Here is a 17,206-nt window from a genome sequence, read left to right as displayed (position 1 = left end):
GAGGAACCCGGCAGGTTAGGCAGCATCCTGGAAATTAAAAAACAGTTGATGTTTTGCTCTGAGATCCTTTATCAGGACCGGAAAGGAAGGGAGATGATGCCAGGATAAAATAACACACAACACAATAATTTACAAAGGCACCCAAAATTCTATGTCATGATTCTGTATAGAAATATGAAAACACTAAAGATTAGTTTACTATTACATACCTATTCAGCACAAAACAACTCCTTATAAATGAATAAAAGGAATGGACAACAGGAGATGTAAATGTAAAGACAAGTTTCACCTTTGCATAGGAGTTCCTGACTTGTAGTCAATATCCAAAACGATTGCTTCTGGGTTACTAGGAAGATAACAACCTGAAAGCAAGAGAATACAAACTTCTGAATGCTCGATCTTCAATCATCATGTATTGAATCTTAACTGAATTTCACAGGAGCACCATTGAGAGTCTCCTGACAAGATGCATCTCCAGCTGGTATGAGAGCAGAAGAGCATTGGACCAGAAGTCCCTACAAAGGACTGTAGGAACAGCTGAGAGGATCATAGGGTCTCCATCCATCAAGGCCATTTACCAGGAGCACAGGAGTGCTGCTTACACAGGGAACTTAGTATTATCAATTTCTATCCATGCAGCATCCTCTTTGACTTTCTACCATCAGGCAGAAGACTGCAGAAGGACAAGAACAGTTTCTTCCCTCAGGCTACTAGGCATCTGAACTCCCTGCCGCATCGCATTCAAAGTGTCACCAATAATTTGTACCATACTCTACAATATTTAATTTTTACACATTACTTTGTTTATCTATGCGTAATTCATTTGTAGATTTAATTTTTAATTTGTTAAGCTATTGTGTGTTATACGTGGGTTATGTGTACTACTTTACGTCCTGATCTGGAGAAACGTTGTCTTGTTTGATGGTATGCATCTATATAGTTAAATGACAATAAACTTGACTTGAATTGACTTGGTGTTTTGTATTTAATATTTCAGCAATGTTTGAGTAATATCATAAATACATAGCTTGATTAAACATTCTTTCTTTATGAGTAATGTGCAGAAGTATGTGAATGGCATACATCATTACGCCACCACATCATATGGCACATCTCACTAAGAGTAAAATGAAGCAGGCACATTATCCAGGACATCTTCAAGGAGGGATGCATCAAAAAGGCAGCATCCAATATTAAGGATTCACATCACCCAGGACATGCCTTGTTTTCATTGCTACCATCAGGAAGGAGGTACAGGAGCCTGAAGGCACAGACTCAATGATACAGGAACAGCTTCTTCCCCTCTGCCATCGATTTCTGAATGGCCATTCAACCCATGAACACTACTCACTACTTTTTTTATTTCTATTTTTGTACTACTTATGTAATTTAACTATTTACTACATATAGTTACTGTAATTAATCATGTATTGCAATGTACTGCTGCTGCAAAGAGAAAAAATTTCATCACATATGCTGGTGATATTAAACCCAATTCTGATTCTGATTCCTGAGTTTTCCTTTGGATTAGTTTTTGGAGATACAAAGCATAACAATTGGTATTAAAGAAATAATAAGGACCACACTTTAGATTCCTGTTGCAAAGACTCCCAAACTACAACACTCCAACTTTAGGTACAGAGGAGATATCAGGGGTAAGTTTTTTTACACAGAGAGTGGTGAGTGCGTGGAATGGGCTGCGGGCGGTGGCGGTGGAGGTAGAAATGATAAGGTCTTTAAGAGAATCCTGGATAGGTACATACAGCTTAGAAAAATAGAGGGCCATGGGTAAGCCTAGGTAGTTCTAAAGTAAGGACATGTTTGGCACAGCTTTGTGGGCCGAAGGGCCTGTATTGTGCTGTAGGTTTCTATGTTTAAAGATGGGTAAAGACAAGTTGGGTGGTGAGGTGGAGATATGTTTCTACCAAAGACACTCCTGTATGTTAGCCTTGGGTAAAGATGTAGCACCTACTTAGCCCTTCTCACCCACCCCTGATCAGGGTCACATAAGGCCACAGGAGCAGGTACTGGATGGCTGTACGAGCAACTGGTGCGTATCACAGGTCCTGGTTATGCACCCACTGATGCTAGGCAGACAGCTTCTGAAGAGTATTGATAATGGCTGGAGTCTCCCATCTTGTAAAAACACTATCCAGAAGAAGACAATGACAAAACACTTCTGTAAAGACCATGATCACCTACGTCATACAACATGGCACATAATGAACGAATGAAAGACAAGTACCAACAGAAACTCGGGAACCAGGAGGCAACATGAGAAGACTCTCTCTTACCTGGTTGGACTTTAACCTCTGACAAGGCCTTCAGACAGGCTTTTTTCCTCTCTTCTCCTTTAGGATAAGGCCTAAAGATAAGGAACGTCATGGTAAGATTCCATGTTTCCTGTATTTCTGCTGCATTCAACGGCACTTTCTCACAGAAATTAACTTCACCCAGATATAATCAGAGGGTGAGGGTGAGAGTGAGAGACAGAGATCAAGGAGAAAGAGAAAGGGAGAGAAAGAAAATGAGAGATAAAATGAATGACAGGAAACAGAATGAAGAGAGAAAAGAATTAGCTAGAACAAGGAAAAAGAAAGAAAAAACTAGGATAGAGACAGCAAAAATGGGAGAGAGGAGAGGAGAGAGAGAGAGCAGAAATGGGAGAAGAGAGAATGAGCAAAAATGGGAGAGAGGAGAGAGAGTGAGCAAAAATGGGAGAGAGAGGAGAGACAGAGAGCAGAAATGGGAGAGAGGAGAGAGAGAGAGCAAAAATGGGAGTGAGGAGAGAGAGTAAAATGGGAGACAGGAGAGAGAGAGAGACAGTGAGTAAAAATGGGAGAGGAGAGAGTGATTAAAAATGGGAGAGAGGAGAGAGCAAACATGGGAGAGAGGAGAGAGCAAAAATGGGAGAGAGAGGAGAGAGAGAGAGTGAGTAAAAATGGGAGAGGAGAGAGAGAGCGAGCAAAAATGGGAGAGAGGAGAGAGAGTGAGCAAAAATGGGAGAGAGGAGAGACAGAGAGCAGAAATGGGAGAGAGGAGAGAGAGAGAGCAAAAATGGGAGTGAGGAGAGAGAGTAAAATGGGAGACAGGAGAGAGAGAGAGAGTAAAAATGGGAGGAGAGAGTGATTAAAAATGGGAGCGAGGAGAGAGCAAACATGGGAGAGAGGAGAGCGCAAAAATGGGAGAGAGAAGAGAGAGAGAGAGTAAAAATGAGAGAGGAGAGAGAGAACGAGCAAGCAAAATGGGAGAGAGGAGAGACAGAGAGCAGAAATGGGAGAGAGGAGAGAGAGCAAAAATGGGAGTGAGGAGAGAGAGTAAAATGGGAGACAGGAGAGAGAGAGAGAGAGAGAGTAAAAATGGGAGGAGAGAGTGATTAAAAATGGGAGAGAAGAGAGAGCAAACATGAGAGAGAGGAGAGAGCAAACATGAGAGAGAGGAGAGCGCAAAAATGGGAGAGAGGAGAGAGAGAGGGAGTGAGTAAAAATGGGAGAGGAGAGAGAGAGTGAGCAAAAATGGGAGAGAGGAGAGAGAGCGAGCAAAAATGGGAGAGAGGAGAGAGAGCGAGCAAAAATGGGAGAGAGGAGAGAGAGCGAGCAAAAATGGGAGAGAGGAGAGAGAGCGAGTAAAAATGGGAGAGAGGAGAGCGAGTAAAAATGGGAGAGAGGAGAGAGAGAGAGCAAAAATTTGGAGAGAGGAGAGAGAGTGCAAAAACAGGAGAGAGCAAAAATGGGAGAGAGGAGAGAAAGGAAAAATTGGAGAGGAGAGAGAGCAAAAATGGGAGAGAGGGAGAGAGCAAAAATGAGAGAGGAGAGAGAGAGAGAGAGTGAGCAAAACTGGGAGGGGAGAGAAAGCAAAAGATTGGAAGAGATGAGATAGAGTGAGAAAACTAGAAGGAAAGAGAACAAGAGAGATTGGACAGCTAGGAGAAATGAAATTCCATTGTTTATGATACTGTAGATAAAGGGAGGCTACTTTAGTGCAATAGAGGCTTTATCATGTGTCCCCAGAATTCTTGGATCTTTGGAAAGGAATAAGTCAGACATTTATCAAAGTGCTGACTGACAGAAATACTAACAGTAAAAGAAAAAGCTATGAACAGATATAACACCAGATTTTTTGCAACAGATGATTATCTGAATTGACAGCACTAGTTATGGTACAATGGTTCATTTCTCACATCAACTTTAGAAGCAATCTGACATGACCTTATCCTCAATCTCCTTTCAAAAAGAACCAGAAACATGCAGCTTACCGCAATTGTATAACTGTCTTCACATGGGAAGAGGGTAGTTTCAAAGTTCAAAGTAAATTTTATTATCAAAATCCATATATGTCATCATGTACAATCCTGAGATTCATTTTCTTATGGGCATATTCAATAAATCTATAGAATAATAGCTATAATAGAATCAATAAAAGACCACATCAGCTTAGGTGTTCAACCACTGTACAAAAGACACAAATTGTGTACATGCAAAAAGAAAGAAATAATAATAAACAACAAATATTGAGAACATGAGATAAAGAGTCCTTAAAAGTGAGTCGATTGGTTGGGGGAACATTTCAATGATGGGGCAAGTGAAGTTGACTAAAATTATCCCCTTTGTTTCAAGAGCCTGATGATTGAAGGGTAGTAACTCTTCCTGAACCTGGTGGTGTGGGTCCTGAAGCTCCTGCACCTTCTTCCTGATGGCAGCACCAAGAAGAGGGCATATCCCGTGTGGTGGGGATGCTGCTTTCCTGCAACAGTGAACTGGTTAGGGTTTGTAAGTGTAGGGATGCAATGTTGACACCAGAATTGCAGTGACACCTGCAGGCTTCCCCCAGCACATCCATGGCCCGTGTTGGTCGTTGACACAAACAAATATTGTATGTTTTAATGCACATGTGACAATAAAACTAATCTTTTTCTAATAACAGATAGTTAAACTTAAAGTAGGTCACTGAGAACCAATTTCCAGCATTTTGTGGGAAATACAGAAGAATATCAAAAGCAATACACACAAAATGCTGGGGAAACTTAGCAGGCCAGGCAACATCTATGGAAAAAACTAAACAAATGACGTTTCGGGCTGAGACCCTGTATCAGAATATCAATTTCAATTCCACTTCCCATTCCTATTCTGACATGTCAGTCTATGGCCTCGTCTTTTGACACTATGAGGCCACACTCAGGTTGTAGGAGCAACACCTTCGAGTCTCTCTGGGTATACCATAAGACCATAAGAAAGGAGCAGAATTAGGCCATTCAGCCAATCAGGTCTGCTCTCTCATTCCATTATAGCTGATCCCGAATCCCACTTAAACCCATACACTTGCCTTCCTTTGATGCCCTGACTGCTTCAAAATATACCCACAGACTTGAACTCCACAGCAGTCTGTGGCAGAGCATTCCACAGATTTGCTACTCTCTAGCTAAAAAATTTCCTCCTTACCCCTCTTCTAAAAGGTCACCCCTCAATTTTGAGGCTGTGCCCTCTAGTTCTGGATACCCCACTATAGGAAACATTCTTCCACATCCACCTTATCTCGTCCTTTCAACATTCCATAGGTTTCAATGAAATCCCCACACATTCTTCTAAAGTCCAGTAAATACAGGCCCATATGTTAACTTGTTCATTCCTGGAATCATCCTCATGAACCTGTCTCCAATGACAACACATCCTTTATGAGGCGTGGGACCTAAAACTGCTGACAATACTCCAAATACGTCCTTGACTAGTGCCTTATAAAGGCACAGCATTATCTCCTTACTTATATATTCTATTCCCCTTGAAATAAATGCCAACATTGCATTCTTTGCCACAGATTCAACCTGTAAATTAACCTTCAGGAAGTCTTGCATGATGACTCCTAAGTCCCTCTGCACCTCTAATGTTTGAACTTTCTCCTTATTTAGATAATAGTCTGCTCTATTGTTCCTTTTATCAAAATGTAATATCATACATTTCCCAACACTGGATTCCATCTCACACTTTTTTTGCCTATTCTTCCAATTTGCCTGTCCTGCTGCAATTGCATTGCTTTCTCAGCATTTCCTATCCCTCCATCTATCTTCATATCATCAGCAAACTTTGCCACAAAGCCATCAATTCCATTATCCAAATCATTGACAAAGAATGTGAAAAGTAGTGGTCCCAATACTGACCCCTGAGGAACACCACTAGTCGCTGGCAGCCAACCAGCCCCTTTTATTCCCACTCACTGCCTCCTGCCTGTCAGCTATTCCTCTATCCATGCCAGTATCTTTCCTGTATGCCTTAGGATTTTATCTTGTTAAGCAGCCTCATGTGTGGCACCTTATCAAAAGCCTTTTGAAAATCCAAGTAAGTGATACTGCCTCTCCTTTGTCCACCCTGCTTGTTACTTCCTCGAAGAACTCTGACAGATTTGTCAGGCAAAATTTCCCTTTACATCAACCTTGCAGGCTTTGACATATCTTATCGTTAGTCTCCAAGTACCCCGAAATCTCATTTCCATAATAGACTCCAACACTTTCCCAACCATTGATGTTAGGCTAACTGGCCTATAATTTCCCTTCTTTTGCCTTCTTCCCCTTTTAAAGAGTGGAGTAAAATTTGCAATCTTCCAGTCCTACGAGACTATGCCACATTCAAGTGATTCTTGAAAAATCACAACCAATGCATCTGTTATCTCCTCAGCAACCTCTCTCAGGACTCTGGGATGTAGTCCATCTGGTCCATGTAGTCTCCAACCTGATGGCATGAACATCGATTTCTTGAACTTCTGGTAACTGCCCCACCCCCACTCTCCTCTCCTTCACCATTCCTATTTCCCTCTCACACCTTCTCTCCTTACCTGCCCATCACCTCCTTCTGGTGCTCTTCCCCCTTCTGTCCTCTCCTATCAGATTCCCCCTTCACCTCTTTCCCCAATCAACTTTCCAGCTCGTTACTTCATAGATGTTGCCTGGCGTGCTGAGTTTGCCCAGCATTTTGTGTGTGTTGGTTTGGATTTCCAGCATCCGCAGATTTTCTCATGTTACAGAAGGATATCAGATAGGTATTGACAATAATGTTCCAAAGCTCTTTGAAACGGGGAGGTGGGTTGGTGTCAGAAGACTGAAAAGCAACAAACATTAGTCTCTCATTCGAAAGAGGAACCAAGGATAAACCCAGCCAGCACAGGCCAGTCAGGTTAACCTCAGTGGGGGGAAACACTGATCCAGGACACGACTAAGTCACCTGGATGAAAATGAATTAAGTAACGCGAATCAGCACAGATTTGTAAAAGAAGAATCCCAATGAAGGGACTCGGCCTGATTTGTCAACTGTTTATTTCTCTGCCTGAATTGCTGAGACCCCCAGCACTTTACATGAGTTTCTTAAAATATCTGGTATCTTCAGAATCTCTTGTGCTTCAGAGAGAAATAATCTTCTTTTCCAATTAGATGGAATTTTATGTTGAAGTTTAAGAAAGAGTTGCTGAGCGAAATATAGTTAATTTTGTGTACTTGGATTTCAGAAGGTTTTTGATGAGATGTCAATTAACAATGTTGAAGCACAGGGAATAAAAGGGACATTGATGTACAAGGTACAATGATCTGCAAGGTCTGAAGTACAAGAAACAGCAATAGAGGCTCATGTTGAATGGTTGTTTCTCACACAGGAGTAAGGTCTACTCCCAAGGATCACATTAATTATTTATTTATTGAGATATAGCAGAGAAAAGGCCCTTCCAACCCTTGCACCCAGCAACCCCCAATATGACCCTAGCCTAATCATAGAACAATGACCAATTAACATACTAACCAGTAGGTCTTTGGACTGTGGGAGGAAACCAGAGTACCCAGAATGAAACCCATCCGATCACGGGGAAAACGCACAAACTCCTGACAGGCAGCGTCGGGAATTTAAGCCCATACTGTAAAGCGTTGTGCAAACCGCTACACTACAGTGCCACTCCTAGGACCACTGCATTTTGTGATCTTTATTAATGACTCAGACTTGAGGAGTACAAGCCACAATTCCAAAATTTGCAGATGAGGCTAAATTTCTGGTTGAGTGAACTGCAAAGAAGATAGCAATAGAATGCAGCAGGCTGTAAAGAAGCAGGTGAAATGGGCAGACACGTAGCAGTTGAAGTTTAATGAAGTGATCCATTTCAATAGGAAGAATGAGGAGTAACTTCGACAAACTTCTATAGATGTGAAGTGGAGAATGTACTGACTGCCTGCGTCATGGCCTTGTATAGAAACACCAATGCCTTTAAACAGAAAATCCTACAACAAGTAGTAGATATGGCCCAGTCCATCACAGGTTAAACCCTCCCCACCACTGGGCACATCTACATGGAGCACTGTCACAGGAAAGCAGCATCCACCATCAGGTACCCCCCACCACCCAGGACATGCTCTCTTCTCACTGCTGCCATCAGGAAGAAGGTACAGGAGTCTCAGGACTCATGCCACCAGGTTCAGGAACAGTTACTACCCCTCAACCATCAGGCTCTTGAACCAAAGGGGATAACCACTTAACTTCTTTTTCCTCTATGACTGAACTGTTCCCACAACAAATGGACTCACTTTCAAGGACTCTTCATCTTATGCTCTCGATAGTTATTGCATATTTATTTATTATTTCCTTCTTTTTGTGTTTGTTGTCTTTCGCACTCTGGTTGAACATCCAAATTGCTGTGGTCTTTCATTGATTCTATTATTATTATTATTATTCTGTAGATTTATTGAGTATGCCCACAAGAATAGTAACAATTTCAGGTTGTATACTGTATACATTTGCTGGGATTAAATTGAACTATTTGAAAATGAATCTCAGGGTCATATATGGTGACATATGTAAGTACATTCATAATAAATTTACTTTGAACTTTGAGCTTTAACCTCTATCCTCTTTCCTGACTGATTCAAAGTAGATGAAAAATCCTTGCGTGCAGTTTTTGGAATGATAGTGGTCCTGGTAAACTGGCGTGGGTAACACAACATTCATTGCACCCATTTCAAACCCTGACTGAGATTTAGAGAGGAAACCATCTTACTTAATGATGGCGGAGACATTGGTGATCTTGTTGAAGAAGTCATATTCTCGTTGGTAGAAGTCCTTTGCTGGGCCAGACAGAGACACAGTGATCTCTTCAATCAGTTGTTCTAGTAAGTCGCCGATATCAGCTGCCAGCAAAACACATAGAAAACCATTATAGTAAAACTTTGTTAATAGAACCAGCAGGTATTGGATGCTACTGTAATAACACCCAGCACAATTTTATTTCAGCACACACAAAATGTTGAAGGAGCTTTGGAGCAAAGGAAGATGAGAGGCGACTTGATAGAGGTGTACAAAATAATTATCATCATTATCATTATGTGCCGTGTTGATCATGGTCTCCACGGTCATGATAGCTCTTGGCAAATTTTTTTTCTACAGAAGTGGTTTGTCATTGCCTTCTTCTGGGCAGTGTCTTTACAGGTCAGGTGACTCCGGTGATTTTCAATACTCTTCAGAGATTGCCTGCCTGGCATCAGTGGTCACATAACCAGGACTTGTGACATGAACCTGGTGCTCATACGACCATCCACCACCTGCTCCCACGATTTCATATGACTCTGACTGGGGGTCTAAGCAGGCGCTGCACCTTGCCCAGGGGTGACCTGCACCTTAAACCTCCTTCGGTAGTGATGTATCTCTACCCTGCCACCAAGTACAAGATAATAACAGGCATTAATTGAGTGGATAGCCAAATACTTCTTCCCGGGGTGGAAATGAGTAATACCAAAGACCAAAATTTTAAAATGATTGGAGTAAAGGAACGCGGGGGGGGGGGGCCAAGGGGGAATGTCAGAGGTAAGTGTTTTTCCCCCAAAGAGAATGGTGATAGAGGCATATACATTAGAGCATTTAAGAGACTCTTAAAGCACATGGATGATAGAAAAATGACGGGCTACGTAGGAAGGAAGGGTTAGATTGATCTTACAAGTACGTTAAAAGGTTAACACAACATTGTGGGCTGAACAGCCTGTACTGTTCTACGTCCTAGGTTCTATTAACCCAACAGGTCAGGCCGCATCTATGAAGGAGAATAAACAATCGGGCTGAGACACTTCATCAGTACTCATCGGGGTTTATTCCCCTCCATAGATGCTGCCTGACCTGCTGATTTCCTTCAGCATTTTGTGTCTGTTTCTTTGGATTTCCAGCAACTTCAGAATCTCCTGTGTTTACACTTACGTTTCACAATTTTTTACACAATAAAATTATTAATTTTCCACTGAGTGGCTCCAGCCACAAACCTTAATGTCCCTGAGCTTTGACAGCAGACTCCGTCCCCAGCCCAGGGCCAGCTGGGGACTGAGTCTCTGAACTCTGAACTGACAAACAAGTCAGTTAACGAACAATTAAGACTTATGAAGAACTGGATATCAGTATTTAATACTAGACATAAGACATAAACACTAGATACTTTGCAGGTGCTGGAATTCCAGAGCAACACACAAAAACAGCGAGAGGAACTCGGCAAGTCAGACAGAACACAGAAAAGTACAGCACAGTATAGGCCCTTCAGCCCACAATGTTGTGCTGACCCTCAAACCCTGCCTCCCATATAACCCCCCACCTTAAGTTCCTCCATATACCTGTCTAGTAGTCTCTTAAATTTCACTAGTTTATCCGTGACAGCATCTATGGAAATGAATAAACAGTTGATGCTTTGGGCTGAGTTTTGATGAAGGGTCTCAACCCAAAACGTCGACTCTATGTTTTGCATAGATACTGCCTGACTGCTGACTTCCTTCAGCATCTTGTGTTTATGATGACATCTGTCGATTCAGGATTTGAATACTGTTCATCTCAATGTTTACTTGGAGCAGGATCAGGGCAATTTGCCAACTAAGTGACAAGCAGGTAACTATTTCCTCCAGTTTTTAGCTGTCATCAGAGTTCTTTATTTTTGATCACTCCCTTTAATGTGGATCTGCGGCATTGGAAAGGCAGATTTTCCACAGTTTGATGCCAAACCCCATTCATCAACTTGATTGGGCAGTGACAATAGCTCGTGGGGAATCCACCCATTAATCTTCACATGCTTTAGAGGCTGGAATTTGGCTCCATTGCTGATGTCCCCACCCAGCCGCACTCTGGAAAGTTATTATGCACACAAGTCTTGTTTTGTAAGTCCACCCAAGAGATTGTTCCATCAAAATCACAGCCCCACTGAGGGAATCGATCTCTTGAAAATATTAGGGCCATTTTCTGCAGTCTGAAGCACCTCACATTAACTTTCTCCTTTGTGCCAAACTTGGCTGAAATAATTAACTCTTTAGGGTGGCGGCGTGTAGATACATCTTTGCCAAGGGAGGTGTAAGGCACTCCTTCTCTCTGCTAGCCTGCAGGTCACCCTTGGGCAAGGTGTAGCACCAGCCTAGCCTCCCTCCCCCACTACCCCCTCCACCTGATCAGTGTCACCACACACCCCTCATACAAACTCTTCTCCCTCCTGTCATCTGGCAAAAGGCACCAAAGTATTCGGGCTCTCGCGACCAGACTGTGCAACAGTTTCTTCCCCTAAGTCATCAGACTCCTCAATACCCAGAGCCTGGACTGACACCAACCTACTGCTCTCTACTGTGCCTATTGTCTTGTTTATTATTTATTGTAATGCCTGCACTGTTTTGTGCACTTTATGCGGTCCTGGGTAGGTCTGTAGTCCAGTGTAGTTTTGTGTTGTTTTTTGTGGTTCAGTGCAGTTTTTGTATTGTTCATGTAGCACCATGGTCTTGAAAAACACTGTCTCGTTTTTACTGTGTACTGTACCAGCAGTTATGGTCGAAATGACAATAAAAAGTGACTTGACTTGACTTGAAGCCATGGAAACAGGTGGTGGATGGTCATATGAGCGGCTGATACATATCACAAGTCCTGGTTATGCAACCAGAGAAATCTCTGAAGAGTATTGATAATGACTGAGGTCACCCGTCTTGTAAAGACACTGCCCAGAAGAAGGCAATGGCAAACCACTTCTATGGAAAAATTTGCCAAGAACAATCACGGTCATAAGAGTATGATTGTTTACATCATAAAAAGCAGCATGTAATGATGATGATGAATTAACTCTTGATGTTTAGCATTTAAATCCTAAGAGATTCCATTAGTATATTGAGAGCAAAAAGATAACCAGGGAAGGAATGCACAAAGTCAGAACTATTCACTGGTGATGGATTTAAAAAAGAAATTCGTGTCAACATCACGATCTGCCTCTCAGAGGATCACAACTTTGTTTTGGTTTGGAGGCTTGTGTGCCTCAATGACCTGGAGAGCCATGTCGCCTGGTGTCAGGGCTTTATGCTTTAGCTCTTGGTAGGGTCACTCATGCCAAACAGGTCAAACGGTACAGGCCAGACTACGAGTGGTCCACCAGTCCTCCAGGTTCTGGGGGGTTAGGGGGGCGGTAACTGTGACTGGTCAACAAAATTGTTAGGGAAACGGCAATGAAAAATTCTTCTATATCTGAGTGCAACTGTGTCTCCACCCGGGACTTGCATGATTGACAGTAGTGAAAACCGAGAGGAAGCTACTAGCACAATGAAGCAAGCCCTGAACACCACCAGAGATGGGGGAGCTTCATTACTGCTCTAAGCACCAGCGGCGTTACATCAGTAAGTAAGTAACCAATTTCCCCTGGGATCAATAAAGTATGACTATGACTAATCACAATAGATACACAACCACTGTTCTTGTGCAGTACCACAGGATCAATACTTACGGTCTTTATGACTGCCTTCTTCATCAGTGAATATGTTGGTTTTCATGTTCCAAATAAACTGATGACCTAAAAGCTGTGACTTGGCAGCTGCACACAAGATGTATTCCCTTACGTAGCCCATCTAGAATAATTTGTAAAGAACATGAATGAATGGAAATGACAGGTGAAGATGAAGTTCTATTAGAATGCACGGCATTTGTTGTTCTCTGCAGCTGGAGAACTTGCCTTATTTTGTTTAATTCAAAGAAACTGCATAAAGAAATGCAGTCGACCCAGAGAGCTATGCTGGCTGTAGTCAGGGCTTTATGCTTTGGCTCTTGGTAGGGTCATCCAGGTCAAAGGGTAGGGGTATGGAGGGCTATGGTCCCGGTGCAGGCTGATGGCAGCTTAAATGTTTGGCAAATGGGTCGAAGGGTCTTACTCTGTGCTGTACTTTTCTACAACTCCATAACTCTAAAGGGTGCGACGCTATTACAGCTCAGGGTGTCGGAGTTTGGAGTTCACTAGAATTCAGAAGAATGTGGGGTGACCTCATTGAAACCTATTGAATGATGAAGGGCCTTAATAGAGTGGACGTGGAGAGGATGTTTTCTATGGTGGGGGAGTCCAAGTCTAGAGGACACGGCCTCAGAATAGAGAGGTGCCCTTTTAGGACAGAATTTCTTTAGCCAGAGAGTGGAATTTGTTGCCACAGGCGGCTGTGGTGGCCAAGTCATTGGGTATATTTAAGGCAAAGGTTGATAGATTCTTGATTAGTCAGGGCATGAAGGGATACAAGGAGAAGGCCAGAGATTGGGGCTGGGAGAGAAATGGATCAGCTATGATGAAATTACAGAGCAGACTTAATGGGCCAAATGGCCTAATTCTGCCCCTGTATTTTATGGTCCTCTGCAAGAAGTCTCTGTACATCCTCCCCATGGAATGCATAGGATTTCCCTGAACGGTCCAGTTTTCTCTCACATTCCAAAGATATACAGGGTAGGTTAAACAGTCATGTCAATTGTCTTGTGACTAGGTTAGGGTTAAATCGGGGATGCTGGGTCGGCGCGGCTTGAAGGGACAAAAGGGTCAACTCCGCACTGTATCGCTAAATGAAAATGAAAATGAAAATAAAAATAAAAGATTTATGAGGATGTTGCCAGGACTTGATGGCCTGAATTATGGGGGGCTGGTTAGACTAGGTCTAGAGAGCCTGAGTTATTGGGAGATGTTGGTTAGACTAAGCCTAGGGGGCCTAAGTTAAAGGGAGATGTTGGTAAGACCTGGCATCGTGTATGTAATATGCATATAAAGAAGGGGCATCAAAGTAGCATAGTGCAGTGGTCCCCAACCACCGGGCCGCAGACTGGTACCGGGTGCAAAGCATGTGCTACCGGGCCGCAAGGAAACGATATGATTTGGCAATATGAGTTAGCTGCACCTTTCCTCGCCCACTGTTGAGCTTGAACGCATGCGAGGTCATTACGCACGCGTCATCCATGTCAGCGCAGGAAGGAGATCAACTCCTCGAGCTTGCAAACGACGGCGGGCTGAAAAGTATGTTTGACATAACATCTCTGCCGGCATTCTGGATCAAAGTCAAGGCTAAATATCCTGAGATAGCCATGAAAGCACTGAAAACTTTGCTTCCATTTCCAACATATCTCTGCAATGAATGCAACGAAAACTAAATTGCGGAATAGACTGGACATAAGGCACCCCCTTCGAGTATCGCTGTCTCCCATCACCCCTCGATGTTGTTGCAGGGAAACAAGCCCAGGGCTTCCACTGATTCAGCGATACTGGTGTGTTGCAATGATTTTATATGTTCATAGGGGGAAAATATGTGCCGTGTGTTTAATATCCAAATGTTACTTAAAATGTTATGATGCTATTGACTTATAAGTGACTTATATAACCATATAACAATTACAGCACGGAAACAGGCCATCTCTGTCCTTCTAGTCCGTGCTAAACGCTACTTTCACCTCATCCCACCGACCTGCACTCAGCCCATAACCCTCCATTCCTTTCCTGTCCATATACCTATCCAATTTTTCATTAAATAATAATATCGGACCTGCCTCTACCATTTATACTGGAAGTTCATTCAACACTTACTTCAAGCTCCCCTGATAATTGACTTATCACTATATTCATGCGAGGAAAATATATGCTGTGTGTTTAATATTAAAATCGTTAGATGAACCCTTTTACAAAACGAAATTAAGTGTACTAGCCACTTATCACCTATATTCCGGTTGTGATTAACACCCCCCCCCCCCCGAAACAGAATCGCCAAAAACGACTTGTAGAAGAAAATCGGCACATACACACATGCACACTGGTGTCTGCGCAAGGCTTCATGGTCATGGTAGTCTTTCTCGGGGTAAACAACGTATTTGACTGCTACTCTTGTCCGTTGTCAACCCTACCCCCACTCTCACCCCCACAACCCCCCCCTCCACCCCGGGTTGGCTGGTCTGCAATAATATTGTCAATAATCAACCGGTTCGCAGTGCAAAACAGGTTGGGGACCCCTGGCATAGCGGTTAGCATGACACTATTGTTGCTCAGGGTAATGGCGTTTGAAGTTCAATCCAGCGTCCTCGGTAAGGAGTCTCTGCATGTTCTTCCGCATGGAGTGCGTGGGATTTTCCCCAGATGCTTCAGTTTCCTCCCATAGTCCAAATAAGAACCAGGTAGGTTAATTGGTAATTGTAAATTGCCCCATGATTGGGTTAGGATTAAACTGGGGTTGTTGGGGTTGCTGGGTGGTGCAGCACAAAGGGTTGGAAGGGCCAACTTTGCGCTGTATCTCTAAATAAATAAAATGGCTAATTTGGGGGCATAATTTTAAGGTGACTGGAGGACACACAGAGACTCCTTACAGAATGGTGCTGGAATTGAACTCTGAAATCTAGAAGGTCCTGAGCTGTGATGGTATCATGCTAACAATGAGTCCCGAAGATGTGTGATCTATTCCAGTAATTTGCCTCGGAAAAGGAAAGTTGAAATCTATAGATCAGGAACATGACCAGCAAAACCTGGAAACGCTATGGGATCAATAAAGACACAGGAGTCTGATCACTGTGACTGTGGAGTCAATTGTTCTGGACATTTTCTAAGCTATGAAGCAGTCACAGTGAAACTACCGTAAGACATAGAAGCAGATTAAGGCCATTTGGTCCATCAAGTTTTCTCTGCCATTCAATCATGGCTTTTTCTCCCCCCAACCTCCATTCTCTCACCTTCTCCCCATAACGTTTCACCACCCCACCTTACTAATGAAGCACCTATCAATCTCTGCCTTAAATGCACCTAAAGACATGGACTCCACCTTCCTCTGAGGCAGTGAGTTCCACAGATTCACCACCTTCCAGCTCAAGAAATCCCTCCTCACCTCAGTGTTAAAGGAATGTCTCTTTATCCCTTTGATCCAAATCTCAAGTGTGAACAAAGCCAACTAGAGCTAAAAATGGCACCAGAGGTTTTCGTGGACCAGAACAACTTCTTCCAGTTCATCTGTGAAACAGTTTAAATCTCTTGTTTGTGTGTCTTTCTTTTCCTTTTTAGACCATAAGGTATAGGAGCAGAATTAGGCTATTTGGCCCATCGAATCTGTTCTGCAATTTCATCATGGTTGATCCATTTTCCCTCAATTTCCTGCCTTCTCCCCATATCCCTTCATGCCCTGACCAATCAAGAATCTATAACACCACATTAAGACTTGGCCTCCACAGCTGCAGCACTCTCCGGCTAAAGGAATTCCTCCTCCTCTCCATTCTGAAAGAACACCCTTCTATCCTGAGGCTGTGTCCTCTGGTCTTAGACTCTCCCACTACAGGAAACATCCTCTCCATTCTATCGAGGTCTTTCACCACTCAATAGGTTTCAATTAGGTTAGCCCTCATTCTTCTGAACTCTAGTGAATATTGGCCCAGAACCATTAGTCACTCTTCACGTGACAAGCCATTCAATCCTGGAATCATTTTTGTGAACCTCCTTTGAACCCTCTCCAGTTTCAGCACATCCTTTCTAAGATAAGGGGCGCAAAGCTGCTCACAATACTCTAATGAGGCCTCACCAGTGCCTCATAAAGTCTCAACATTACATCATTGCTTTTATATTCTCATTTTTTTTTCCAAGGTGGTTGGGGTCCTGTTGGAGTCCATGATCAACAACTGCCTTCAAACTACGTCCTTCACGGGGGGGTGGGTTCTTGCTTTCGGAAATTGCCAAGCGACCCCCATTTCAGTATCTCCAGGAGTGGCTTGGATGACATGCGCCTTTGGGGTGCAGCCCTGAAGATGACTCAATTCCTCGCCCATGTCGCCAACTGAAGTGCTGTGGGAGATTGAAATATCGAGACAGCGGGCACAGCTGTTGGAGACCTCTGTATTCGAGTGATCTCACTCTCTCTTTTGATGGTGAGAGAGAGTCTGCTGGGGACTCGAATAAGCAACGCTGCAGATTGTAGCAGCGAGCTGTT

At 43.1% G+C, this 17,206-nt stretch overlaps 1 protein-coding gene across 2 annotated transcripts in view; it reads right to left on the bottom strand.

Moving 5' to 3' along the window:
- Positions 1–17,206, bottom strand: part of pi4kab (phosphatidylinositol 4-kinase, catalytic, alpha b) — a 347,746-nt gene that overhangs the window by 29,771 nt on the left and 300,769 nt on the right. For both annotated transcript variants that reach the window (XM_072240889.1, XM_072240888.1), the window contains exons 43-46: positions 12,736–12,856; positions 9,019–9,148; positions 2,295–2,365; positions 290–362 (exon numbers count right to left, since the gene is read on the bottom strand). In XM_072240889.1, the coding sequence (XP_072096990.1) occupies positions 290–362; positions 2,295–2,365; positions 9,019–9,148; positions 12,736–12,856 (395 nt within the window). The remainder of the gene's footprint in view (positions 1–289; positions 363–2,294; positions 2,366–9,018; positions 9,149–12,735; positions 12,857–17,206) is intronic.

This window comes from Mobula birostris, chromosome 22 (genome assembly GCF_030028105.1).
Source record: "Mobula birostris isolate sMobBir1 chromosome 22, sMobBir1.hap1, whole genome shotgun sequence".
NCBI classification, from domain to species: Eukaryota; Metazoa; Chordata; class Chondrichthyes; order Myliobatiformes; family Myliobatidae; genus Mobula; species Mobula birostris.
Note: the sequence above shows the minus strand (reverse complement) of the source record. Positions and strands in the feature narration are given on the sequence as shown.